This window comes from Lepisosteus platostomus, chromosome 9 (genome assembly GCF_059453375.1).
Source record: "Lepisosteus platostomus isolate fLepPlt1 chromosome 9, fLepPlt1.hap1, whole genome shotgun sequence".
Classification (NCBI taxonomy): domain Eukaryota; kingdom Metazoa; phylum Chordata; class Actinopteri; order Semionotiformes; family Lepisosteidae; genus Lepisosteus; species Lepisosteus platostomus.
The window spans coordinates 3,540,001-3,566,777 of record NC_142619.1 but is presented as its reverse complement, the minus strand read 5'-3'; the positions used below and the strand labels follow the sequence as shown (position 1 = coordinate 3,566,777).

Genomic DNA, 26,777 nt, shown 5'->3' with positions numbered 1-26,777 from the left:
CTGGACAGGGGTGTCTGCAGTGAGGAGGAGTGTGTCCTTCCCTGTGTGTAGGTTTCAGTTCAACTGGGTTAACTGACACAGGTCAACAGGCAGTGGGTTTAACTGCACCAGTTTAACAAACCTGCTGCTTTGAAAAAATCTGGAATATCTGAAAATGCGCTGACTCCTCCAGGACCAGGACTGGACAGCCCTGCTGCAGACTTACTGACCCTTCCAGGACCAGGACTGGACAGCCCTGCTGCAGACTCGCTGACCCCTCCAGGACCAGAACTGGACAGCCCTGCTGCAGACTCGCTGACCCCTCCAGGATCAGAACTGGACAGCCCTGCTGCAGACTCGCTGACCCCTCCAGGATCAGAACTGGACAGCCCTGCTGCAGACTCGCTGACCCCTCCAGGACCAGGACTGGACAGCCCTGCTGAGTACTCATTGAGCCCTCCAGGACCAGAACTGGACAGCCCTCCTGCAGACTCACTGACCCCTCCAGGATCAGAACTGGACAGCCCTTCTGCAGACTCGCTGACCCCTCCAGGACCAGAACTGGACAGCCCTGCTGAGTACTCATTGAGCCCTCCAGGACCAGAACTGGACAGCCCTCCTGCTGACTCACTTACCCCTCCAGGACTAGGACTGGACTGCCCTCCTGCAGACTCACTGACCCATCCAGGACCAGAACTGGACAGCCCTCCTGCTGACTCACTGACCCCTCCAGGACCCGAACTGGACAGCCCTGCTGCAGACTCGCTGACCCCTCCAGGACCAGAACTGGACAGCCCTGCTGAGTACTCATTGAGCCCTCCAGGACCAGAACTGGACAGCCCTCCTGCTGACTCACTTACCCCTCCAGGACTAGGACTGGACTGCCCTCCTGCAGACTCACTGACCCATCCAGGACCAGAACTGGACAGCCCTCCTGCTGACTCACTGACCCCTCCAGGACCCGAACTGGACAGCCCTGCTGCAGACTCACATTCATGTAAGTGTGGATTTAAAGTATGGAAAAGTGTCAGACGTCCCGACCATACTGCCGGCTCCGCCCACCAGCCGCTCAGCCAATCACACAACTCGTTCCTGGGTCCTCCCCTCCTATTCTTAGGGCGTGTCTGGCACAAGGGACCGCCCCCATCGGTGAACCCATCTGCCTAGGGCGGGGCCTGTGGACGTAACAACTGACAGGCAGGTAAGCCTGTTTAGAAGAACTACAGGAAGTCGCCCTGGGGGGTTATGGGAGGTGTAGTCCTCAGGCAAAGCAGAACAGTAGTAGCTGTTTTTTTTGTGTGTACCCAGAATCTCCACGGTTTATATTAACCTAGGAAATGTTTATGTAAAGCTAGGAATGCTCGACAATTGGTTTTAAAAAAGTACATTGAAAAAAGACAAGAAGGGCTTCTTATTCCATAAACGAAGCCAAGGAGATTTTTTTTTAAATAGAAACGGTGTATTCAAATCCCTTCATCATTCAGCTTGAAGAATACAAACAGTAAAAACACATCAAACCCAGCATTATCCCCTCCGTGGGGGGTTAAGGCACAATTGTTTAATGTCTTAAAACTGAGTCGTCTCCACGTAGTGGATCTTTAAAGCCTAACGTGAGTTTCGGCACACTTTACGTCTTTCACATTTAACATTTTTAAAAAAAATTAGTGTCAAGCCTGCTGGACATGTCGCAAACACCATGACAAAGCGGAAAGCAAGGCGCTGATAAGAACGTGCGAGTTCCCAAAGTAAAACAACGTTAAGATTCATAGAACAACACTCACAGATTTAGAGAAGTTCCAACGCGCCCAGCTAAGATTTCACTGTACAAGACGCATCTGGAGGAAAAAAAAAAACTTACCAAACCCAAATCATGTCACATTAAAAAAGGAAAAACAAAAAAATACAGGGTGTTATATCCAGTTAGAAAGAGTAGTATTGCATCATGTTCCTTCGGGAGTCAGTAACATCACTTTCGGGCATGTGAAAGGATTATTTTATATTGTTACCAAGCCTTGTTCTGATTCAGGTTTTTAAAGCAACCAGCATCAATCGCCATTACACAGTAATCCGTTACAATTACATATTATTTATGTAAGGGATTACTTTTGACAACAAAAAGCAGGGGGAAAAGACATTTAAAGTCATGTGGTACAGTGACATATGTACTGTGTAGGTACTTACAAATGTATTACATTATCTCTTGAAAAGACATTTCTTCCAAATGTCTAACCAGAAAATCTGCACTACTGTTGTTAGAAGATGTTTCTGTCTGTTAGTGTTGAATGACTGCAGCTAGGGAGCTGAGAGAAAATGAAAATCAATCGCTTTTCACAGAAACTGCCTCATTGCACAGGAAACCAGAGGCTTCTGGACAAAGGGCTTAGTTATTAGAATTGGAAAAAAAACTAACTTCTTAATTACCAGTGCAAACTCTTGCTTGTTCGGGGCTGGATTCTTCACTACGGCTCTAACAAAGAATTGTTTTAGCTCGATCATCCAAAGACGTTGAAATCGAACCATGAACGACTGTGATTATGGAGGTTCCCCTCATATTGAACCTTTTTCGTATTTATTTACTGTCAAAGAATTCAGTGTGCTCAATGACAGCAGAGCGTGGAGTATACAGTCTATAGGTTCATGACACTTATCACCTCGACACTCGATCTAATAAATGTGTTAAAATCATTCAGCAGCTTTCCAAAGTTCTCAGAAATGTTCTCATTCTTCGTGAGCAAGAGATGGTTAGACCACCCATCCAGTTTCTAACCAGTTTTTCCAGTACAGTGTCACGGGGGAGCTGGAGTCTATCCCAGCAAGCAATGGGCTCAAGGCAGGGTACACCCTGGACCGGCTACACACACACACACACACACACACACACACACACACACACACACACACACACACACACACACACACACACCAGGGCCAGTTTTCCCCAGCAGCCAATTAACCTGAAGCCTTTTCTTTGGACTGTGGGAGGAAACCGGAGCACCTGGAGGAAAACCCATGCAAACACAGGGAGAACGTGCAAACTCCACACAGACAGCACCCCCAGTAACGGAGCCCAGGGCCCCAGTGCTGTGAGACAGCATGGCTGGCTCCCGAGCTGCCCAGGGTTCACCTGGACACCGCAATAAGACCGTTCAATGTGTTTCTTTGAATGTTTTCTTTCTAATTCTGTACCAGTTTACTTTAACCGAGTTAAATTTATTTGAGAACATAGCATTACTAAAAAAAAACCCGGTTTTCACCTTCAGCCACGTTCCAAACTTTTCTTGTGGGGAGGGGAACCGCCGAGGTTGAAATTGCAGCGCAGCGACAGAAGGGGCTTATCTTGGAAACCGAAACTAAAAAGCAGCAAACCTTTTTGCTGTTGTGTTTTGTTGTTGTTGTTGTTTTTTTAAAAAAAAGCCACCTGTTGCTCCTTCAGTCGCAGGAGTCCGGGATACATCCAGGTACCGCCCGACGCTCGTGTTTCCAGACCGCGGCGCTGAAGGATACCGAGGCGGCAGGAAGGAGAATCGTCTCGCAGGCTGACATTCCCCAAATAAAGAGTTTCGCTTTCTGAGGGCAGCTGGGGAGCAAACCTGGGGGCTATTTGTTGAAAAACTAGAACGCGGTCTGGATTTTTACTCCCCTGCTTTCGTGGGAAGCGGCTGTCGGTTGAATTTTCTTGCGAAAGAGGAAGGTTGGCGCCGCCGATACGCACAAGCGCCCCACCCGCCCTCTCCTCTTCCTGCGGGGCGAGTGGGAGACCCCCGAGCCGTCTTTGAGAGGGGGGGGGGCACCTCAGCACTCGCAGGCCTTCCTCTCCGGCTCGGGGGGGATGACGGGCCGGGAGTTGGCGCGCAGCAGGACGCGCGGGGGGGGCTCGCCGTGGACGTGGACGCCGTTCCGCGCCATCAGCTCGCGGGCCATCAGCAGGAAGGCCTCGTCCACGTTCTGCGCCTCCTTGGCCGAGGTCTCCAGGGCGGCCAGGATGCCCTTCTCCTCCGCCAGGGCGCAGGCGTCCTCGAACAGCACCTGCCGGTGGAGGGCCAGGTCCGATTTGTTCCCTGGTGGTGGGGGGGAGAAAAAAAGCTGGAATTGAGCGACGGTCTGGGCTGTGTCCGCAGCAGGGACTCGAACCCGCAACCCACCAGAGACCTGCTGTACCCCCTGCGCTACACTCTTCCCTGTCGATCAGTAGGCTGTGTCCGCAGCAGGGACTCGAACCCGCAACCCACCAGAGACCTGCTGTACCCCCTGCGCTACACCGTTCCCTGTCGATCAGTAGGCTGTGTCCGCAGCAGGGGCTCGAACCCGCAACCCACCAGAGACCTGCTGTACCCCCTGCGCTACACCGTTCCCTGTCGATCAGTAGGCTGTGTCCGCAGCAGGGACTCGAACCCGCAACCCACCAGAGACCTGCTGTACCCCCTGCGCTACACTCTTCCCTGTCGATCAGTAGGGTGTGTCCGCAGCAGGGGCTCGAACCCGCAACCCACCAGAGACCTGCTGTGCCCCCTGCGCTACACTCTTCCCTGTCGATCAGTAGGCTGTGTCCACAGCAGGGGCTCGAACCCGCAACCCACCAGAGACCTGCTGTACCCCCTGCGCTACACCGTTCCCTGTCGATCAGTAGGCTGTGTCCGCAGCAGGGACTCGAACCGGCAACCCACCAGAGACCTGCTGTACCCCCTGCGCTACACCGTTCCCTGTCGATCAGTAGGCTGTGTCCGCAGCAGGGGCTCGAACCCGCAACCCACCAGAGACCTGCTGTACCCCCTGCGCTACACTGTTCCCTGTCGATCAGTAGGCTGTGTCCGCAGCAGGGGCTCGAACCCGCAGCCCACCAGAGACCTGCTGTACCCCCTGCGCTACACTGTTCCCTGTCGATCAGTAGGCTGTGTCCGCAGCAGGGACTCGAACCCGCAACCCACCAGAGACCTGCTGTACCCCCTGCTCTACACTCTTCCCTGTCGATCAGTAGGCTGTGCCCGCAGCAGGGGCTCGAACCCGCAACCCACCAGAGACCTGCTGTACCCCCTGCGCTACACCGTTCCCTGTCGATCAGTAGGCTGTGTCCGCAGCAGGGACTCGAACCCGCAACCCACCAGAGACCTGCTGTACCCCCTGCGCTACACCGTTCCCTGTCGATCAGTAGGCTGTGTCCGCAGCAGGGACTCGAACCCGCAACCCACCAGAGACCTGCTGTACCCCCTGCGCTACACCGTTCCCTGTCGATCAGTAGGCTGTGTCCGCAGCAGGGACTCGAACTCGCAACCCACCAGAGACCTGCTGTACCCCCTGCGCTACACCGTTCCCTGTCGATCAGTAGGCTGTGTCCGCAGCAGGGACTCGAACCCGCAACCCACCAGAGACCTGCTGTACCCCCTGCGCTACACCGTTCCCTGTCGATCAGTAGGCTGTGTCTGCAGCAGGGACTCGAACCCGCAACCCACCAGAGACCTGCTGTATCCCCTGCGCTACACCGTTCCCTGTCGATCAGTAGGCTGTGTCCGCAGCAGGGACTCGAACCCGCAACCCACCAGAGACCTGCTGTACCCCCTGCGCTACACCGTTCCCTGTCGATCAGTAGGCTGTGTCCGCAGCAGGGACTCGAACCCGCAACCCACCAGAGACCTGCTGTACCCCCTGCGCTACACCGTTCCCTGTCGATCAGTAGGCTGTGTCCGCAGCAGGGACTCGAACCCGCAACCCACCAGAGACCTGCTGTACCCCCTGCGCTACACTCTTCCCTGTCGATCAGTAGGGTGCGTCTGCAGCAGGGACTCGAACCCGCAACCCACCAGAGACCTGCTGTACCCCCTGCGCTACACCGTTCCCTGTCGATCAGTAGGGTGTGTCTGCAGCAGGGACTCGAACCCGCAACCCACCAGAGACCTGCTGTACCCCCTGCGCTACACCGTTCCCTGTCGATCAGTAGGGTGTGTCTGCAGCAGGGACTCGAACTCGCAACCCACCAGAGCGGGTTCTGGGGGATTCTGGGACGGCGGCGGCGGCGGCGGCGGGGGGGTTATGCCCCACGTACCCACGAGGACGAGCACCACGTTGGTGGCGCCGTACTTCTCGACCTCGTGGATCCAGTGCGGCACGGACTCGAAGGTGGCGCGGCGTGTGATGTCATAGGCGATCACGGCGCCATGGGCGCTGCGGTAGTAGCTCTGGGTGATGGTGCGGAAGCGCTCCTGGCCAGCCGTGTCCCACACCTGTATCTGGGGGGGGGAGAAGAGGGGTCAGGGGGCTCTCACAGGAGGGGGGGGGGTTTACCAGCCGCCCGCTGTTGGTTCTTCACCGTCACTATGGCAACTCACCCTGTCCCCGTCTCCCCCCCATCACCTCCCTGCCTACACCGGCCGCCCACGTAATATAATAATAAACTTTATTTTAAATAGTGCCTTTAAAGGTGGCTTCTCAAAGGGCTTGGTAGGAGCGTAGGAGGAGCAGAATCTGCTCAGAGGGGACCCGAAACCCCAAGAGCCTCCTGCGACTCCCCCACCTCGTTCGGCCCACAGTACCGGGGTACAGTACAGTATGGCGACGGGGACACTAGACTGTAAACAGGCGCCGTCCTTTCGGATGAGACGTCAAACCGAGGTCCTGACTCTCTGTGGTCATTAACAATCCCAGGGTGTCTCTCGACAAGAGTAGGGGTGTTACCCCAGTGTCCTGGCCAAATTTCCCCCCTGGCCTTTACCCCTCATGGCCTCCTAATAACCCCCCTCTCTGAACTGGCTCCATCCCTCTGCTCTCCTCCCCACTGAGAGCTGGTGTGTGTGAGAGGACTGGAGCATCATCCAGGTGGGGCTGCACACTGGTGGCGGCAGTGGGATTCCCCCTGACCTGGGAAGAGCTCGGAGTGGAGGGTCCAGAAAAGCGCGATACAACTGTAAGCGATTATTATTATTATCGCCAGCGCTACGGAAACCGCGCGGCCGGTACATTTCCACTGCTGTGTTTTTCTTCCACTTCTCTCCGGGTTCTCCTCCCCAGAGGGGGGGTGGCTCAGCTGGCAGGGCACGCTGTTCAAGTTAAATGCCGCTGGGGGAGGCGACAGGAGTCGATGGAGACGCCCGCGTTTCTCCCAGGGAGGGGGACGATGGGGCAGTGCGCAGCCCGGAGCAACAGCCCACCCCCCCCCGGCTCCGGTCCCGTGATACCGCGGTCCGCTGCCGCAGACAGAGCGATGAGAAACGGCAGCCTGGTGCGCGTCCCCCGCCTCACAGAGACGGAGAGGAGAGCGGAGGTTTCCGTGCCCGTTCCACGCACCCACTGCGCCACGCCAGCGCAACCACCTGGCGCTCAGGGGCCGCAGGTGCCAGGTATTTGTATGTGGAAGTGTTAATAATAATAATAATAATTGCTTACACTTATATAGCGCTTTTCTGGACACTCCACTCAAAGCGCTTTACAGGTAATGGGGATCCCCTCCACCCCCACCAGTGTGCAGCCCCACCTGGATGATGCGACGGCAGCCATAGTGCGCCAGAACGCTCCCCACACACCAGCTATCAGTGGGGAGGAGAGCAGAGTGATGAAGCCAATTCATAGAGGGGGGTTATTAGGAGGCCATGATTGGTCAGGGCCAGGGGGAAATTTGGCCTGGACACTGGGGTAACACCCCTACTCTTGTCGAGAAACGCCCCGGGATTTTTAATGACCACAGAGAGTCAGGACCTCGGTTTGACGTCTCATCCGAAGGACGGCGCCTGTTTACAGTCTAGTGTCCCCGTCACTATACTGGGGCATGAGGACCCACATGAGCCGCAGGGTGTGCGCCCCCTGCTGGCACCACTAACACCTCTTCCAGCAGCAACCTTAGTTTTTCCCAGGAGGTCTCCCATCCAGGTACTGACCAGGCTCACACCTGCTGAGCTTCAGCGGGGCTGCCAGTTGTGAGTGGCAGGGTGATATGGCTGTTAAGATCCCTCTATTGGCCAGACACAGTGTCTCGCCTGAGGAATGTGTCTTTTCTCAGACCCCAGCCTGCTCTCCAGGAGACACACAGACAGGGAGAGAGAAGCTGGGGGTCAGAGCGCAGGGTCGGCCGTTTCTACGGTGGCAGGGCGGCGCTGGCGACCGCAGCCTTCGCCCGACGGGAAAAACCGGATTGGACGTGTCCCGGTGCCAGCCGGCGCATTCCGGAGATTCTTCCTCCATCAGCTGAGGAGCCGGTTCCAGAGACAAAGGAGAGGTAAGGGCAGGAGAGCAGGTCGCGCTGCTTCACACTCGCGGCGCTGGGGGGCTGTCACAGGGAGAGGGGCTCCCGCAGGGGCTGCTGGGAACCTGCACAAGGGCGCGGGGGGCTGTCGCAGGGAGAGGGGCTCCCGCAGGGGCTGCTGGGAACCTGCACAAGGGCGCGGGGGGCTGTCACAGGGAGAGGGGCGCGGGGGGCTGTCACAGGGAGAGGGGCGCGGGGGGCTGTCACAGGGAGAAGGGCTCCCGCAGGGGCTGCTGGGAACCTGCACAAGGGCGCGGGGGGCTGTCGCAGGGAGAGGGGCTCCCGCAGAGGCTGCTGGGAACCTGCACAAGGGCACGGGGGGCTGTCACAGGGAGAGGGGCTCTCGCAGGGGCTGCTGGGAACCTGCACAAGGGCGCGGGGGGCTGTCACAGGGAGAGGGGCTCTCGCAGGGGCTGCTGGGAACCTGCACAAGGGCGCGGGGGGCTGTCGCAGGGAGAGGGGCTCCCGCAGGGGCTGCTGGGAACCTGCACAAGGGGCGTGGGGGGCTGTCACAGGGAGAGGGGCTCTCGCAGGGGCTGCTGGGAAGGCGCTGTCCCCACTGGGCACACTGGGCGATAAACTCACATGGAGCCGGGGGGGGGGGTCTGTCAGAGAGATAGGCAGCCCAGGACTCGTCTCTGCATGCGCAGGGGCTGCTGGGAACACGCTGTCCACCCTCTGCACGCTGTGTGATGAACTCACACAGGGGCGCAGGTGACCGTCACACAGAGAGAGAGAGAGAGAGAGAGAGAGAGAGAGAGAGAGAGAGAGAGAGAGAGAGAGAGACCCCCCAGCTTCCAGCACACTGCAGGCAGAGACATGTGAGCTTAACAGAACAGCACAGAGGATGAGCTGCGACCGCAGGAGATGCTGAACCAGAGGTCAATGAACCCCAGCAGTCCAGCGGCATGCTGGGAAGAACAAGAACGGACAAGGAGCCCAGCTCTGTTATTTCACCCCTGCTGGCTAGGGGAGAGTGAGACACTGGGGAGAGACCGTGCGTGTGATTGAGGTGGGGGAGGTCGGTTTCATGGAAGGGACCTCGTCGACCTTTGAACCCAACAACTCGTCTCCCCAGGTCGGACGGCAACTCCACTGTAGTGTAAATACCGACCGGCTCAGTCACCTTACCCTGCTTCTTTTTCCTTTCTTTCGGAAAAAGGGGAAACAAAAAGGGACGCTGGATTCCCCACAATGCAAGTGCCCACATGGAGCGTTTCTAGGCCCTGTAACGGGACCGTGGTAAGAGCAGGGTAAGGTGACAGCTGAAAAGACGTCACCTCCTCTGCGCGCCTTCGGATCCAGACTCCAGCCCTTCTTCCGCAGAAGGGCTTTGATCGAGCAGGTTCTGTGTGTCTGCACCCCCGTGCCCAAACGCCTTACCGAACACGGGGGTACAGTCCTGCTGTCACCCCTCAGTCTGCCTTTTCTGTTTTTCTGACTGCAAAGCTCTTTGGGAAGGCCCTTTTAATAATAATAATAATTAATAATTGCTTACACTTATATAGCGCTTTTCTGGACACACCACTCAAAGCGCTTTACAGGTAATGGGGATCCCCTCCACCCCCACCAGTGTGCAGCCCCACCTGGATGATGCGACGGCAGCCATAGTGCGCCAGAACGCTCCCCACACACCAGCTCTCAGTGGGGAGGAGAGCAGAGTAATGAAGCCAATTCACAGAGGGGGGTTATTAGGAGGCCATGATTGGTGAGGGCCAATGGGAAATTTGGCCAGGACACCGGGGTTACACCCCTACTCTTTTCGAGAGACACCCCGGGATTTTTAAGTTCGATGCTGATCAATGCACCACCATTTAATCAACGTGCATCGTTCGTGCTTGTCGGGCTGTCAGCTGTACAAGATGCCATGCTAGAGATGTGGGACTCTGATTAGCCATCAGGTGGTATTTGAGGGAGTTTACCCAGTGTAAATAATTCTTATGCTTATATAGCACTTTTTTGGACACTCCAGTCAGAGCTCTACAGGTCAGGGGGAATCCCACTACCCCCACCAGTGTGCAGCCCCACCTGGATGATGCTCCAGTCCTCTCACACACACCAGCTCTCAGTGGGGAGGAGAGCAGAGGGATGGAGCCAGTTCAGAGAGGGGGGTTATTAGGAGGCCATGAGGGGTAAAGGCCAGGGGGGGAAATTTGGCCAGGACACTGGGGTAACACCCCTACTCTTGTCGAGAGACACCCCGGGATTGTTAATGACCACAGAGAGTCAGGGCCTCGGTTTGACGTCTCATCCGAAGGACGGCGCCTGTTTACAGTCTAGTGTCCCCGTCACTATACTGGGGCATGAGGACCCACACAGACCGCAGGGTGAGCGCCCCCTGCTGGCCCCCACTCACACCTCTCCCAGCAGCAGCCTTAGTTTTCCCCAGGAGTCTCCCCTCCAGGTACTGGCCAGGCTCCCACCTGCTGGGCTCCAGTGGGACTGCCAGTTGTGAGTTGCAGGGTGATATGGCTGCTGTTGGCGCTCTATAAAATCAAAGGCGCTCAGCCAAGGCGGGGGATAAGTATCGTCAAGGCCAGGTCAGCGCTCGGACACATGCCCCACCTCACCCCAGCTGCCCCCTTACCTTCACTCTCTTCCCCTCGATGTCCAGGGTGCGCACGGTGAAGTCCACCCCGATGGTGTTCTGCTGGCTCTCCGTGTAAATCCCGGACCTGAACCGCTGGACCACGCAGGTCTTCCCGACGTCCGAGTCCCCGATCAGGATGATCTTGAACAGGAAGTCGAAGGCGTCTTCCTGTCCGGAGCCTGCGGACTGCATAGCCGGGAGGGGGAGACACAGAGCCGGGAACACGATCAGCTTCCTTTTCAACGGGAGCGGAGGAGGTCGGAACTTAATAATAATGATAATGATGATGATGATGATGATGACCAGAACAGCAGCACAGGAGGAGCACAGCAATTCAGCACCCAAGTGTATCTGCCATCAGCGTCTCAGCGAGTTAGCACTCAGGAATGGAATCACTTTCTGGGTCTCTCGGAGACCGGACTGTCTCTGCCGGCACTTAAGGGGGTGTAGGTTCTTTCCTCGATGATCTGCGGCAAAATGGGAGGTTCTCCCTGGAATCCAAAGTGTTCCTTTCCCCCCGTTTCCCTGTCCGTAGTGTTACTGGCACTGTGGCAAACTCCGATTTCCTTTTCTCTAATACCCACCCAGGCAGCGGCGCCTGGGATTCAGGTCGAGACGGAGCGCTCGGAGCGTGTGATATGCGTGGAGGTCCAAACGGAGCTGGTCCGATTGCTGTCTTCGGAACACTGATGGACTGCGGCGGCTAAGGAAAAAAAACGACCGGTCTCGGCAGGTCTTAATGCCCGGCTATCCCGGAGCGCCGCTGGTGGGGAGAGATCCCTGTATGAATGAAATATTCCAGATCCCGTTTGCCTCTGGTTTTAAAACAAGACGCACATCGTGGTTACTCCAGTCAGCCAGAGGGCACGACCTTTCCTTTTTTTAAAAAAAAAATAAATAAATTCCCAAGATATTCCCTTTTCCAGCTCCGGCCACCTTGTGCGCTGGCTTCAGGCACGTCTCAGCAGACTCTCCCGGCAGACAATGGAGAACCGGTTCCCAGATCGTGACTTTCTGTTCCCCATGCTCATTCGGAGGCAAGGGAAAGAAAACCCGTCTTTCTGGAGGGCCGTTGGTGGACGGCCATGTCAGCGGCACCTGTTCTGCATTCGTTTCCTGCTTGCTCGTCTCCGGCTGGCCCCTGCTCCTTCCCGTATGTTCTTCAACGGTAACCTCCTCTCACCTGCTCCACCTGCGGCTGTTGTCTGTCTTGAAAGCACGTCTCTCTCTCTCCTTCCCTCCCCCTCCCTCCCTCTCACCCAGTACGCAGGTCAGCTTGCCTTACCTGTCCGGGCAGGTAAGGCCGCCTCCTCCAGGTCTCGGCCCATCTGCCCCACTGCATGCTGGGGGTTGTAGTCTTCAGCCGGCGTTCCGGCTCATTCTCTCACCGCGGGGGTGGGAAAGAAGGAGAGGGGGAGGTTAACCATTGCCAGGGGCTTCACCGCCTGACTTTCCCCGTTTGAAAACAGAAGGAAACCGTCCGAGCTCGTAGCTACGCCCAGAACAAGTCCCCGTTTGGACACTTAATCTCACAACTCCTTCATCAAGAAAACAGAAGCTCGGGCCTTGACTACAGTCTGATATACAGACTGTAGTCAATATATCTATATAGATAGATATATAGATATCTATCTATATATATACTATATATGGTACTGATATACTACAGACTCGGTACAGGCTACACAAAACCCACCTGGGGCTGCTTCCTCTCCAGTGGGTTCCTGATGTCTGGCAAGACCCTCGCTCTCTGTGGGCTCCTTAGCTACAGGCTCCTTGGATTTGAGCTTCGATTCGACGCGTTAATCTTACCCGATCTCCCAGCCCGTGGGTGACATTCGGACGGAGATGCGATCACTGTGCACAAGTACACGACAGCCCCTATTGTTCGAATGTGAACACCCCCTCCTTAACTCCAGGGCACCAGGCACTGCTGGATACCAGAAACAATGTGTTAGACAGGCTTGGGGGGGTCGGGGCTGTCCCACAGCCTCTGAGTGTCTTTTTGTTCCTCCTGCGGGGCAGATCACGAGTCGTCTTCAATCCCAGTGAAGGGCAGAACAACAGGGGGCTTGTGTCACTGACAGACACCCACATTGATCAGATCGGACCACTTTATTGGCTGTATACAGTGTCTTGCATGAGGAATGTGTCTTTTCTCAGACCCCAGCCTGCTCTCCAGGAGACACACAGACAGGGAGAGAGAAGCTGGGGGTCAGAGCGCAGGGTCGGCCATTTATACGGCACCCCTGGAGCAGCTGGGGTGAAGGGCCTCGCTCAGGGGCCCCAACGGAGTAGGATTCCTCTGCTGGACCGTGGGATTTGAATTGGCAACCTCCCGGCCACAGGCGCAGATCCTGAACTGCAGAGCCGCCACTACGTCCCCAACTCTTGTTCAGTGTTGCGAGACTGCTCCTGACTACGAGAGCGTCCGAAGGGGTTGGCCGCTGGAAAAAGGCGGCTATCAGGCCCATCCGGCCCTATGTGCTAGTTAGCAGTTAATCGATCCCACGATCTCGTCCTGTGCTTGCTTGAAAGAAGTTAATCGGCTTCAACAGCATGGCTGGGTAACCTGTTCCCCACTCCCGCCACCCTCTGTGTAAAGAAGAGCCTCCTGTCCTGAATGGAGGAGCTCACCCAGCTGTGTCTGGAGAGAAGCACGGGTATGGGCTTCAATAACATGGCAGGGCCGCTTGTTCCACACCCCCACCACCCTTAGTGTAAAGAACTGCCTTCTGTGCTCGGGAGGCTAGAACGAGTGTTCAAGGGCTTTAAACAGCTGGAGCAATTTCATTGTGACCTCTGGAACAGTTGGCTTGATCAATGTGATCAATGCAGCAGTTCAGAGTGCCTTTGAAAAGAAAATACAGACATCCTCTAACTTTTAAGGAGCATGGCTAGACATCACTGATTTCATTGAACTGACTCACTCAATGGATCAAAACCCACGTCTGTTCTAAGTCTTTAGAAAGTGTCGATTTAATTAATCTCTCAGAGTGCTGATAGATTTTGGCTCTCCAGAACATGGCCTGGCCATGTATACAATATGAAAAGTGCATATAGTGTATACAGTGTACATGTACTAAAAAGTGTTCTTAGCTTCAGAGCCGGATGTTAATTATGTGCGACGTTCAGGAGTTTCAGTTTTCCTTTCCCGGGCTAAAACGAAAGCGTGCTAGCTTTTGTTTTGTCACGACCGGGAGGCAATTTAAAAATCTGTCCGCCCCGGCAGGTAGCCGCCACCGCCACCCAGGATTGGCTGGTGACGATAACGTGGTTTAAAAAAAAAAACAAACAAACCTCCCCGGACTACAACTCCCATACTGCATCGCGGTAGCAGCAGGAAGCGGGGCAAAAGCGAAGCTCCGAGAGGCGCAGGGATTGCAAGTTTTTTTTTTTATGTCGTACCCTACAGGGGTTATACCTTGTTAAAACTGATGGGTGAGTATTGAATATACCTCAGTACGGGATGAAACGGCGCCGTCTGGTAAATTCACTTGAGAATAAGGCATGCACGGTGCGGAAACGAAAGAGCTGTTCCCTGTTTTATTTATTTTGCGCTACGGACAAATAAAGAGTTGTGCAATGAAGTTCTGTCTAGCTCTTTTCCTACCAAGCAGTGCTTTTTTTTTTAATTTGAACATTTTGAAAATTGCGTGGGCTCTTTTGTGCTTCACGGGGGGTTTTTGCAGCGTGATGCAAGCTGCACCGTGGGCGTTTAAGGTTTGCAGGTAACGTGCGACGCTTTTTCAGTCCGGCGCAACCTTGTGTGTGTTAACGAAACGCATCGCTCGGGCTGTACCTGCGACGTGGCATCATTGATCGGGATTTTACGGTGCGGGATTTTATATTCCTGAGCGACGGGTCGCGGAAACGTAGCTAACTTCTCTTCTTGTCTGACAGCGGTGTGATGGGTCAGCCCGGGTGATTATGTACGTGCCGAAGAAAAGAAAGTCGAACGGACGCTGGATTTGATATTAAAAACAGGTTGGTCACCTCACGCCGTCCGAAAACACCGCTCTCGTCAGATGTCGAATCAGCTCAAAAAAGTTTGGGTCCTTATCTTCCCAAACGCCTTTTTTACCGCTGCTGTGCTTTGTGGACTGTTTGAAGGAGAACCACGTTACGATGCACGTAAAGTTCAGTTCGCTTTCTGTGTTGAAGATACCCAAAGCCCTTCCTTAAGTTCCTTTTTCATTCCGTTGTTCGGGGCGTTTCTCAGAAGATCTCGTTTGTGATTTTGCTTGTGAAGTCGTGTTTCCCCGTCGTTATGGCTTAAAAAAAAAATGTGTCAGGCTTAAATCCCTTATGTCTCTGAATATGTGTCGCTGCCTTCTTCATCTCGGCTGCTTCTGGATTAATGACCTTCATAGTCTCTAAATAGGTCTTCTCGGCTTCTCGAGGTGTCACATGTTCGTATGGGGAATAATGTTTCCATATACTGCTTTCCCAGCAAACCGCAGAACTAACGGCTCCCACAGACGGTAAACATCTGGCCAAGAACAACTGGAGTCTCTCAAGAGAGACTGTGAGCTCACTGCCCTTCCAAGAAACTGGCCAGCTCCTGATGGGGGTCCCTGCAGATCGCTGCAAGGCAAAAGATGCTCGCAGAGCGCATTAGAAAATGGATCAGTCCAGTGGGATTCATCTGCCTAAGAATAGTTACTATACTGAGAGGAGGCCATGAGACCATCTAATCTGATTAGTAACAAGGAGCTGATTGAATGTCACTTAACGACCTTGCTGGGCAGCCTGTTCCCCACTCCCACCACCCTTTGTGTAAAGAAGCCCCCTCCTGTCCGGACTGGAGCCTCTCATCCAGCTGTGTCTTGACAGCAGCGAGGGTGTTGTTGGCTTCAACAACGTGGCTGGGCAGCTCGTTCCCCACTCCCACCACCCTTTGCGTAAAGACGTGCCTCCTGTCCTGACTGGAGGAGCTCACCCAGCTGTGTCTGGAGAGAAGCCAGGGTATCGGCTTCAAGAGTGCAGCTGGGCAGCTCGTTCCCCACCCCCACCACCCTCTGTGTACAGAAGAGCCTCCTGTCCTGACTGGAGGAGCTCACCCAGCTGTGTCTGGAGAGAAGCCAGGGTATCGGCTTCAACGATATGGCTGGGCAGCTTGTTCCCCACCCCTGCAAACTCCCTGAAGCAATGCCACTTTCTAAAGGAAACTTGTTTTTTGTCCTTTTTAGTCAAAGAAAAACCAGAAGCCGGTTCTGCTCCTGGAGATTTGTGAGCTTTAAGATCCAGCCTGTAAGTATCATCTCTCATTTTCGTGAGCCATCCTTCCCCGATCCCGCCACCTCTGACTCGCCTGCTGTTCCCTGTAGACGGGTGGTGCCCCCCCCCTCCCGACCCCAGACTCCCGTGATGACACCCCCTTGCTGTGGTCTGCTGTCACAGTTCACCCACCACCACCTGACCGCCTTCGTCCTCACCTTCTTTAGGTAAACCCGTCTCCGTCACTGTGGGCTCGGCTGCAGGGCGTACCCCCCTCTCTCCTCCTCCCCCCCCCGTCCGGCCTGAAACGTCTCGACCCCTGCTGATCTTTTTTTTTTTTTTTTTACCTCTGTATGGGTCTCCTCTAAGTGATCTGGTTTCGTCCCACAATCCAGAGACATCCTGGTAGGTTATATGGCTTCTGGGAAATGAAAATTGGCCCTGGTGTGCCTCTTTTAATAATAAGTCCCTTTTAATAATAATAATAATAATAATAATTAATAATTGCTTACACTTATATAGCGCTTTTCTGGACACTCCACTCAAAGCACTTTACAGGTAATGGGGATCCCCTCCACCTCCACCAGTGCGCAGCCCCACCTGGATGATGCGACGGCAGCCATAGTGCGCCAGAACGCTCCCCACACACCAGCTCTCAGTGGGGAGGAGAGCAGAGGGATGGAGCCAGTTCAGAGAGGGGGGTTATTAGGAGGCCATGAGGGGTAAAGGCCAGGGGGGGAATTTGGCCAGGACACTGGGGTAACACCCCTACTCTTGTCGAGAGACACCCTGGGATTGTTCATGACCACAGAGAGTCAGGACTTCGGTTTTACGTCTCATCTGAAGGACGGCGCCTGTTTACAGTCTAGTGTCCCCGTCACTATACTGGGGCATTAGGACCCACACGGACCGCAGGGTGAGCGCCCCCTGCTGGCGCCACTAACGCCTCTTCAAGTACTAGTTGCCCGTTCCTTTGCAGAGCCTCTCCTGCTGAAATCCGCCTCCCCCCCCTCTGTTTGCCTTTCGCTTCCTAATGTTTGCCCGAAGAGCAGGGATAGTGCACTCACTGGCGCAAACATAAGGACCTCGGGCATGAGGAAGAGGAGCTTTCGACTCCTTCCCTGGTCAGGACGGCTCCCAGAAATCATTGCAGCGGGCGTTCGAGTCCCCTGTGACTTTCGCCCTCGCCACAACCTCAGCTGCTCAGCCCTGAATCACGCAGTCTTCCTGGAGGATCGGGACACGTGATTGGGTAGTTCAGAGCCGCGTGCAGTGCATTCTGGGCGCCGCTCAGGGTGTTCTGGTGGCCCACAGAGACGGGCACATGAGAGTCCCTAAATGTTTAGTCCAGTAAGTGTGTATGCAGGGCAAAAAAAAATTGCCCATTCCTGTGCTTGACTCCTCTTGCCAAAACCTAAATCTGCCTTCTAGTGCATTTCTTAAAACGTGAGGATGGCAGGACTGACCAGCGCCGAGTTAGATCTGAATTTATCATTTATTTCAGAACTGGACTCTCAGGACTTGTACTGAGGGCAAAGTGGAGCAGCTGTACTCAAAACCTCAGAGTAATCGGAAACAGTATGCCTTTTATTCCCCCACTACCACACCTTGAATCGGACGCATAATCAGGTTTTTAAAAGACCGTGCAGTGTTTCTTGTTGTGGCAACAGCGCTATTGTTTTTTTAAGACTTAGAAGATGGCTGCTTTTGGAGCCCGCAGAAACGCTGTGCACAAAACAAAGCACTGGAAAGCAGGAACCTTTTAATCCCATCTGTGTGTGTGTGTGTGTGTGTGTGTGTGTGTGTGTGTGTGTGTGTGTGTGTGTGTGTGTGTGTGTGTTTGTGTGCATGCATAATAAACATCAACAGCCCTTCTGCTAGTTTGCTGAACCGTCTAGCTGTGAGTGTTGTATTAACTAGGCCAACTGCTACAGAATTGCTTCCTGCTAATCATTCCCTAGATCAGAGGTGTCCACTCCTGGTCCCGAAGAGCTGGTGTGTCTGATTTTTTCATTACCATCCCAGGTCTTAACGAGCTTCTCTAGCTTGACCTGACCAGTTGAACAGCTCCTCCCAGCTCTTTGGATGCAGCTGCTTTTCAGAGACCTTGAAAATCTGGAGATGCACTGACTGACCCTGCAGGACCAGGACTGGACACCCCTGTCCTAGAGCCAGGACCCTGCCTGGAGGCTCTGATTGGCTCATGAAGGAGTGAAGAGCTGCAGACACACTGACTGACCCTGCAGGACCAGGAATGGACACCCCTGTCCTAGAGCCAGGACCCTGCCTGGAGGCTCTGATTGGCTCATGAAGGAGTGAAGAGCTGCAGACACACTGACTGACCCTGCAGGACCAGGACTGGACACCCCTGTCCTAGAGCCAGGACCCTGCCTGGAGGCTCCGATTGGCTCATGAAGGAGTGAAGACCTGCAGACACACTGACTGATCCTGCAGGACCAGGAATGGACACCCCTGTCCTAGAGCCAGGACCCTGCCTGGAGGCTCCGATTGGCTCATGAAGGAGTGAAGACCTGCAGACACACTGACTGACCCTGCAGGACCAGGACTGGACACCCCTGTCCTAGAGCCAGGACCCTGCCTGGAGGCTCCGATTGGCTCATGAAGGAGTGAAGAGCTGCAGACACACTGACTGACCCTGCAGGACCAGGACTGGACACCCCTGTCCTAGAGCCAGGACCCTGCCTGGAGGCTCTGATTGGCTCATGAAGGAGTCAAGACCTGTAGAGACACTGACTGACCCTGCAGGACCAGGACTGGACACCCCTGTCCTGGAGCCAGGACCCTGCCTGGAGGCTCTGATTGGCTCATGAAGGAGTCAAGACCTGTAGAGACACTGACTGACCCTGCAGGACCAGGACTGGACACCCCTGTCCTAGAGCCAGGACCCTGCCTGGAGGCTCTGATTGGCTCATGAAGGAGTGAAGAGCTGCTGACACACTGACTGACCCTGCAGGACCAGGACCGGACACCCCTGTCCTAGAGCCAGGACCCTGCCTGTTGGCTCTGATTGGCTCATGAAGGAGTGAAGACCCTGTAGCTATACCAACCCTCCAGGGTGAAGATCAGACACCCCTGGTTTAGATTAAACTGCCCCCCCAGAGAGAGATTCTCTTTCTATGTGCTGTCATTCATCCCACACAGTTTGCCCACATTGCTTTCCTGCGTACTAATAACCCAGTCTCTGTACTGGTAGTGAAGGGGAGAAACCAACTGGAACACATCAACCAGCCCTTGGTAACAGCTCTGTAATCTTATCTGCTCACAGCTTCTTCAAGGTTACTTGTCAATCCTGTGTGTTTGAGTCTATGTCTTTGCTCTGGCCTGTATTCCAGCTCCAGTCTGCAAGACTCCACCTGTAGCCTTTGCCGCTCGACAGAAGGGTTAATAACAGAATCAAGGCCTGATTAATATGAACGAGCCTGCTTTTGAGGGGCGCAGTGCTGGGTGTGCCGGGGTACGCTCTGGCGTCTGTGTGACGTGACTGTAAACTGCTCTCCCCCTGTATTGGGGCGGAGAGGTGGCTCTGCGGCTCAGGATCTGCGCCTGTGACTGGGAGGTTGCCGGTTCAAATCCCGCGGCCCGGCAGAGGAATCCTACTCCGTTGGGCCCCTGAGCGAGGCCCTTCACCCCAGCTGCTCCAGGGGCGCCGTACAATGTCCGACCCTGCGCTCTGACCCCCCAAGCTTCTCTCCCTGTCTGTGTGTCTGTGTCTCCATGGAGAAAAGCTGGGGGTCTGCGAAAAGACGAATTCCTAATGCAAGAAATTGTATAGGGCTAATAAAGTAACATTATTACATTATTTTTATATTCCAACATTGCCGAATGTTCCGATGCCGCTGCGCAGCTATGTCCTCCTTCACGCCTCCCGCAAGACCTTCAGCAACGTGAAGGTCAGCATTCTGGCCCAGTGGACGCCGGCGCCGCAGAACAGGAGCGGCCCCGCCCTGTCCCCTGGCCAGGTACGTCATGGCCGGCCCCCGCCTGGCTGTTCTAACAGGGCGGCGATCAGGAGCTCCCTGGTCCGGACCTCACCAGTGCGCCTCTCGAGTCCCGCCCCGTGTCGGGGGGAAAGGCGTTCTTCCCAAGGACGGCGGCGCTGGGTTATCGGGGAGGATGTCTGTAAGTCTCTCTTGTAACAGACGGTTCCGACCGTAGGCCGAGAGGAAGGCTGCGGAAAACCTTGCCGGGTTGGCATTTTGCGCTCGGGGGGAAAAGGGATTCGTCACTGTACCTTCCTTGCCTTTTGTCCCTCCCTAGACTTGGAATGAGAACCAGCTGTTCGCCGACGAGACGGAGGCCACGCTCTTCCTGGGTGCCCTGGACACGGTCTTCCTCTTCTCCTACGCTGTGGTGAGTCCTTGCTGGTTGCCGTGCATACACATTCAGAAAGGAGGTCTGTACCACCTGTGGGCACTATACCACCGTGCCCGCCTCAGGTGGCTCATGATACCTAAAATCTGAGCTCACAATATTTTGTACTCTGCTATAGAGCTTGGCTCTGACCCCAGCTCTGCTCCAGAGCTTCGCTCATGTTTCTCCCTGGATACTCGACCCCTATCCTTCTCTCCTGGATTTGCCCCTTCATGCCTTGGAACCATCTATTTCTCACGCTGCGAACCTGGCCTGCCTGTCTCGCCTGCAATGGCAGAATTCCCTTGTGCCTTTGCTGCATCTCTCGGGCTTTGAACCACACTCTGCGCCCGATCGCGGGTCAGAAGAACCTTGAGTCTGAGTTTGTTTGCTCGTTTGCCTGCTGCTCCCCTGTCGAGCATCTCGCGACCCTCAGACCTCTGCTTAATTCCCCCCGAAGCAGCAGGTATGATAGGCCGAGTTACAGCGCAGCACAGTTGTTGATTTCGTTTACATGTCCTATGGCTTTAGAGATCTCAGGTTCGTTCTTTTTATTCAGGTCACCCCACTGTTACAGTAGATCACACAACAGTAGTATGCTGTAACGGAACCTATATTGAGTGTCTTGTTGCCCTACAGGACTAGTTTTGAGAGCGGACTGTGTTGTGTGCGCATGCGTGTTCTGGAGTTTTACCTGTCGTACAGTAGCTAAGACTCCGTTCAAGTAACGAAAAGCTTACCTGGCAAAGTGAAGGAGTCTTTACTATAGGAATAACCCTGCATTAAAAGGGTAGGAGCTGTGGAGATCCCACGGAAGAAAACTGCAAACATATTGTCCGTCATTCAGGTGGTGCTCAGAGTGTGTAAGAATTAAAATGACGTCACTGGGATTAAAGATTAATAGCACTGCAGGAGAAAGGTGTCACCGTGAACTCTTTGAAGGAATCAGTTATTTAAACAATTAGCCCCATTTGTGCTAAAGCAAGACCCTGTGTGTGTTTTCTGGCCCCTGTGCTGTCCTGCTCCAAATTTTTCCAACCTGCTGTCTCCCCCTGTCCGTGTGTGTGTGTCCTGTAGGGCCTGTACATCAGCGGCGTGATCGGAGACCGGCTGAACCTGCGCTACGTCCTCTCCTTCGGCCTGTGTGGCTCGGCCGTGACCGTGAGCCGAAACCCGAGACCGGCACGGCGGTGTGGGCGGGGCTGGGGGCTTGTGGGAGTCTGAGGGGGCTTGTGGGAGTCCGTGCGGGGTTGTGGTGGAGTAGGGGAGTGTGGGAGGGGTCTTTGTGTGGTGGGGTGGGTGGGATTGTGCGGTGTGGAGGGGGGGTGTGTGTGTGTGAGGTGGGGGGGGCGCATGTGGGAGGAGGAGGAGGAGGAGGAGGAGGAGGAGGAGGAGGAGGAGGAGGGAGAGAAGAAGCTCAGACAGAAAGTGGAACTGATTTGCAAAACCCGAGATCGCATGGCAGCTGAAACTCTGGCTCAGCCGAAGTAAAAACAAAAAAACAGGGCACCGATGGGGGTTTTTTTTTCACTCTTTAAGTGCTGTCTAAGCATGTGTCCTGACCTGCGCAGCCGGCAGCCAGCAATCTCCCCTCCCCCGAAGTGGACAGGGGGGGAAAAGAAACCAAACGAGCCGTTCGATTGGCAAAGGTGCAGCCAGCTGCTGTGACAACCCTGTCTCTCTTTTTTTTCCTCTTGCTCCCCTCTCCCCTGCAGGAGTTTCTCTTCGGCACCCTGACCGAATGGCTCCACTTCTACAACGTCTATTTCTACTGCGCCCTGTGGGTCCTGAACGGGCTGCTGCAGTCGGCGGTCTGGCCCTGCGTGGTGGCGGTCATGGGAAACTGGTTCGGGAAGTCTGGGTAAGTCGCCCGGCTCGACTCTTGGCGTCTGCTTGCGGCCTGGAATGTGAAACGTTCCCCCGCCGTTAGGAACACCCAAGGAGCAGAGTGGAGAGAGGGGGGTGGTGAAGAGACCTTGGTTGGTGATGTCCTGAACTTTTCATTTATTTTTATTTTTTTTTACACACTCTGTACAGCCAAGTATCCCACAATCCCACAGTGTCGCCCAGTGATTTCCCATCATGAGGTCACAGACTCGGCTGTGACCTGGGGGCGGCACGGCGGCTCAGGTGCCCGGGGGCCCTGGGTTCAGTTCCGGGCCCCGGGGGTGCTGTCTGGGTGGAGTTCGCATGTTCCTCCCGTGTTCATGTGGGTCTCCCGCAGGTGCTCCAGTTGCCTCCCACTGTCCATGGTGGGTGAACTGGCTTCTAAGAAATTAGCCCTGGTGTGTTTGTCTTTGTGTGTTTGCGTGTGTGTCTCTCCTGTCCCGGCTGTTTCCTGCCTTGTGCCCATTGCTTGCTGGGATATGCTCCAGTGCAAAGCTAACCACTGTACCCATACCGCCTGTGAACTAAGTTCTGGCTTGATTCAGTGAGTGGAGTAGTAGTTTGTTTGTTTTTTCGCTTGGCCACCTCTTCTTCCGGGTGCGTCTGCCCTTCTTGGGGGATGAAATGGGTGCCCCTTAATGCATGTCAAGTTTTTCATGACATGACAGTGGTTGGTGCTGCTTCTCCGCGGGGAGCCCCGGGTTCGATTCCTTTGTGACACGCCTTCGTGCGAGCAGCTGCTCACATTTCAGCGTGCGTAGTTCACTCCAGGGGGGGCCCCAGTTTTACAGCTTTTATGTTGTAGGTCACCATTCGTCGATTTCTAAGGACGGGGGGCGCATCGTGGTGAATAACGCAGGCGATCTGTTAAACTGCCGAATTTAGAGGTGATCGGGCGGGGTGGCCAAAATCCGCTCGAACTCTGTGGAGGGCTGGTTTCGGAAGCAATTCAACAGATCGCCTGATGCGGTGGTCTGGAGACGGGGGTCCCCAGTCTGGAGACACGGGAGACGTCTGAGACTGGACTGGCCTGGGGCCCCTCCAGGACCAGGGGGGTATGTGAACTCATACAAACAGGAGACGCCAGAGGGCCCGAGGAGGAGCTGGAGCCCAGCTGGACACCGTCCACAGTTCGCTCCGCGGTCCTCAGGGGCCGACCTGCGCGTGGCCCGGTTGTCACGGCCCCCACGGTGCCGCGTCGGTCCGACCGGGGACGGCTTCCTGTCTAGGGGGGGCGGTACTTCCTGTGTGGGAGCATGGGAGCAGCAGCAGCAGCAGCAGCAGCCGCCTGCCCAGAGGTGAAAGGTCATTGACGTGAGTCGCCTTCCCCCTCTCTCTTCAGGCGGGGCTTCGTGTTCGGCCTGTGGAGCGCCTGTGCTTCCGTGGGGAACATCCTGGGGGCGTTCCTGGCTTCCAGCGTGCTGTGCTACGGATACGAGGCGAGTGTGAGGCGTCTCAGTTCGTTTGTCTTTTCGCAGGCCCCAGCTCGCTCTCCATGAGACACACAGACAGGGAGAGAGAAGCTGGGGGTCAGAGCGCAGGGTCGGCCACCTATACGGCGCCCCTGGAGCAGCTGGGGCTCAGGGGCCCCACGGAGTAGGATTCCCCTGCCGGCCGCTGGATTTGAAACCTCCCGGCCACAGGCGCAGATCCTGAGCCACGGTGCCACAGCACCACCTTCGAAACTAGAAAAAGTTTCTAGAAACCAGAAACGTTTCCTAATATCCTACAAAAGTGATTTGAAAACAATCACACCAAACAAACGCACAGTCCGTTCAGCGTGGTTTCCCCTGGATATCTTTCTACCTCAATCACTCGCCTGCGGTAGCTCAGTCAATCGGATATAGGAGCGCTATTATTACAGCGGTCTGTGGCTGCTTGCCCCTCATGGCCTCCTAATAACCCCCCTCTCTGAACTGGCTCCATCCCTCTGCTCTCCTCCCCACTGAGAGCTGGTGTGTGTGAGAGGACTGGAGCATCATCCAGGTGGGGCCGCACACTGGTGGGGGTAGTGGGATTCCCCCTGACCTGGGAAGAGCTCGGAGTGGAGGGTCCAGACAGGCGCTATATAAGTGTAAGGAGTTAGTATTGTTGACGTGTTAGTGGGGGAGCGTATTTCACATTTTTGTAACTTTGCATTGTGCCAGCAGAAGTGTGTGGGGGGGATTAAATATAGAAATATATCGCCTTAGTCAGCTCAATATGAGTGGTCGGCACAGAAAAGGACTCTTCAGCTGTCCGCAGGGCTCCAGAGCATGCCCCTTACAGACGCGCTTCGTGCCTCGTCCAGCGCTCCTCCCCTGTTGAAGCCGGTCTGTTTGCCTTTACAGTACGCCTTCCTGGTCACCTCCTCGGTGCAGTTTGCCGGGGGTGTGATCGTGTTCTTCGGACTCCTCACCTCCCCTAAAGAAATCGGTGAGTGGCGCCACAAGCAGGCCGATCTACAGCTCCAGGCCGCAGAAGGACAGGTGGATAGATGAGACTTGATTGATCCCGGAGGGAACTTGAGGTGTTACAGACAAGACGAGCAAAAAGAGCAGCCTAAGAATTAAAATAAGTGCAGCAATACAAAATAAACAAATAGTTAGGCGTGTGCAAAATATGCTCATAGTCACTGTTAAGCACTAAACTATGTGCAAAAGTGCGCATAGGTATATACAGATTGACTGTCCCAAAAAGCACAATAGTGCAACATGCTGTCCAGCGATGAGCAGATGAAGGGCTAACAGTCCTAGCCTAGGGCAGCCTTATACACCCTGACAGCCGCCAGGAGGGAGGACCTGCGAAGGTTTTTGTAACCCTTACAGTGCAGGTGAAAGGTTTGGGGGGATTTGTTGATTCTAAAAGACGGAAGTTGAGATCATCTGTCCAGCAAGTGGCCCTTAGAAATGCTTTTATAATCCATATAAGTGGTTCCAAACAATGAGTCTGCTGTGAATGTTTGTTTTTTTTGCGTCAGTATGACGCAGCTCAAGTTCTCTGCAGTATTTTCTGGACTTTGGTCAGTGAGATTGAAACCTTGAGGGGTTTGACCATGTGCGGTTCTGGATGGAGGGTCTGTACCAAAGATATCCAGGTTGTCCGGCCTTATTCCTGTAGGGCGAAATAGGCTTGGTTCCTCGCCATTGAGATCTCCTCAGAGAAACGGGTGCTGTACAAGTTTCCCGATGGCCAGTCATCGGACCGTCTTAACCCCAACACCATCCCCGAACCCACACCTCTCCCCCATAATTCTGCAGCTTGTTCGCCTCTCCTTCGTCCCCCTCCCCCCTTGCGCCCGTGTCCGCAGGCCTGAGCCAGGCCGACGCGGGCCCCGCCGATCGAGACGCGGAGAGCCACCGGCCGCTGATCGGCGACGCCGGAGAGGTGCATGATGGGATCGGCTGCTCCATCCAGCAGGCCGACGAGCAGGGGAGCCCGGCGGCCATTGGCTTCTTCCAGGCGTTCTGCCTGCCCGGAGTGCTGCTGGTAATGCCCCTGTCCATCGGTATTTCTTGCCCGTCGAGTGCGGAAGGCCGTTTTCTCAAGCTCAAGGCCCCTGTCCTTCGGATGGGATGTAAAACCGAGGTCCTGACTCTCTGTGGTCATTATATCCCAGGGCGTTTCTCGAAAAGAGTAGGGGTGTAACCCCAGTGTCCTGGCCCAATTTCCCCCCTGGCCTTTACCCCTCATGGCCTCCTAATAACCCCCCTCTCTGAACTGGCTCCATCCCTCTGCTCTCCTCCCCACTGAGAGCTGGTGTGTGGGAGAGGACTGGAGCATCATCCAGGTGGGGCCGCACACTGGTGGGGGTGGAGGGGATCCCCATTGCCTGTAAAGCGCTTTGAGTGGAGTGTCCAGAAAAAGCGCTATATAAGTGTAAGCAATGATTATTATTATTACCGGAAGGGGGCGTGTTTCGTTCGATTTGAGCAGGGCCCCAGACTCCTCTCTCCTCTGTCTCTTGCCCCCACTCCAGTACTCGCTGGCCTACGCCTGCCTGAAGCTGGTCAACTACTCCTTTTTCTTCTGGCTGCCCTTCTACCTCAGCAACAACTTCGGCTGGGAAGAGGCCGAGTCCGACCGGCTGTCCGTCTGGTACGACGTGGGAGGGATCGTAGGTAGGCGGGCCGTTCCGGTTTCCCGGCTCTTCTTGCTTGTTGGGAGGCAGCTGGTCACGGACTTTGACACGCCCGCAGAAGACACGCGCACGCAGTAGAGAACGCGCACACACACAGAAGAGACGCATACACCTGCAGGAGAAGCATACACAAGCATACACACACACACAGGAGAAGCACAAACTAGAATACACACACGCAGAAGAAGCACACGCCAGCAGGAGCAGCACACACAAGCATACACACACACGCGCAGGAGAAGCACAAACTAGCATACACACACACACGCAGGAGAAGCACACACAAGCATACACACACACACACGCGTAGGAGAAGCACAAACTAGCATACACACACACAGAAGCACACGCCAGCAGGAGAAGCACACACAAGCATACACACA

General features: G+C 55.1%; 4 protein-coding genes across 9 annotated transcripts in view; 2 read left to right on the top strand and 2 right to left on the bottom strand.

The window, feature by feature from the left end:
* Positions 1-26,777, bottom strand: part of LOC148654417 (achaete-scute homolog 4-like) — a 171,895-nt gene that overhangs the window by 58,405 nt on the left and 86,713 nt on the right. Inside the window, exon 3 of one of the 2 annotated variants that reach the window (XR_015941374.1) lies at positions 10,216-10,629. The exons of the other annotated variant lie outside the window; for it this stretch is intronic. The gene's annotated coding sequence lies outside the window, so the exon portion shown is untranslated. Of the gene's footprint in view, positions 1-10,215; positions 10,630-26,777 lie in introns of those variants that run through there. 2 annotated transcript variants of the gene reach the window in all.
* LOC148654422 (uncharacterized) lies at positions 103-3,373 on the top strand (the record flags this gene model as incomplete). Its single annotated transcript, XM_088646597.1, has 1 exon — positions 103-3,373. A coding segment is annotated over one exon (1,044 nt), but the record flags the coding sequence as incomplete, so codon positions are not given.
* Positions 1,638-12,662, bottom strand: rab19 (RAB19, member RAS oncogene family). 4 transcript variants are annotated; one of them, XR_015941372.1, is made up of 5 exons: positions 12,082-12,486; positions 10,794-10,982; positions 6,017-6,200; positions 2,863-4,037; positions 1,638-2,830 (listed from the first exon to the last, which is right to left on the bottom strand). XR_015941372.1 is itself a non-coding variant. In XM_088646556.1 (5 exons), the coding sequence occupies exons 2-5, from the start codon at positions 12,136-12,138 to the stop codon at positions 3,772-3,774; spliced, it is 696 nt and encodes a 231-aa protein (XP_088502682.1). In that variant the 5' UTR covers positions 12,139-12,179; positions 12,489-12,662; the 3' UTR covers positions 1,638-3,771. The 4 variants fall into 4 exon arrangements, 2 of the variants coding, with proteins under 2 accessions (XP_088502682.1, XP_088502683.1); XR_015941373.1 differs by having other exon boundaries at positions 2,867-4,037; XM_088646556.1 differs by adding an exon at positions 12,489-12,662 and having other exon boundaries at positions 1,638-4,037; positions 12,082-12,179.
* The window catches only part of slc37a3 (solute carrier family 37 member 3), a 22,182-nt gene continuing 9,495 nt past the window's right edge, over positions 14,091-26,777 (top strand). The window contains exons 1-12 of one of the 2 annotated variants that reach the window (XM_088646515.1): positions 14,091-14,237; positions 14,700-14,783; positions 15,989-16,049; positions 16,127-16,243; positions 19,882-19,996; positions 20,295-20,387; positions 21,465-21,548; positions 22,103-22,248; positions 23,617-23,713; positions 24,605-24,689; positions 25,564-25,742; positions 26,233-26,374. In XM_088646515.1, coding sequence (XP_088502641.1) covers positions 16,167-16,243; positions 19,882-19,996; positions 20,295-20,387; positions 21,465-21,548; positions 22,103-22,248; positions 23,617-23,713; positions 24,605-24,689; positions 25,564-25,742; positions 26,233-26,374 — 1,018 coding nt within the window. In that variant the 5' untranslated portion in view covers positions 14,091-14,237; positions 14,700-14,783; positions 15,989-16,049; positions 16,127-16,166. Of the gene's footprint in view, positions 14,238-14,406; positions 14,528-14,699; positions 14,784-15,988; positions 16,050-16,126; positions 16,244-19,881; positions 19,997-20,294; positions 20,388-21,464; positions 21,549-22,102; positions 22,249-23,616; positions 23,714-24,604; positions 24,690-25,563; positions 25,743-26,232; positions 26,375-26,777 lie in introns of those variants that run through there. The other variant, XM_088646516.1, reaches the window with a different exon arrangement.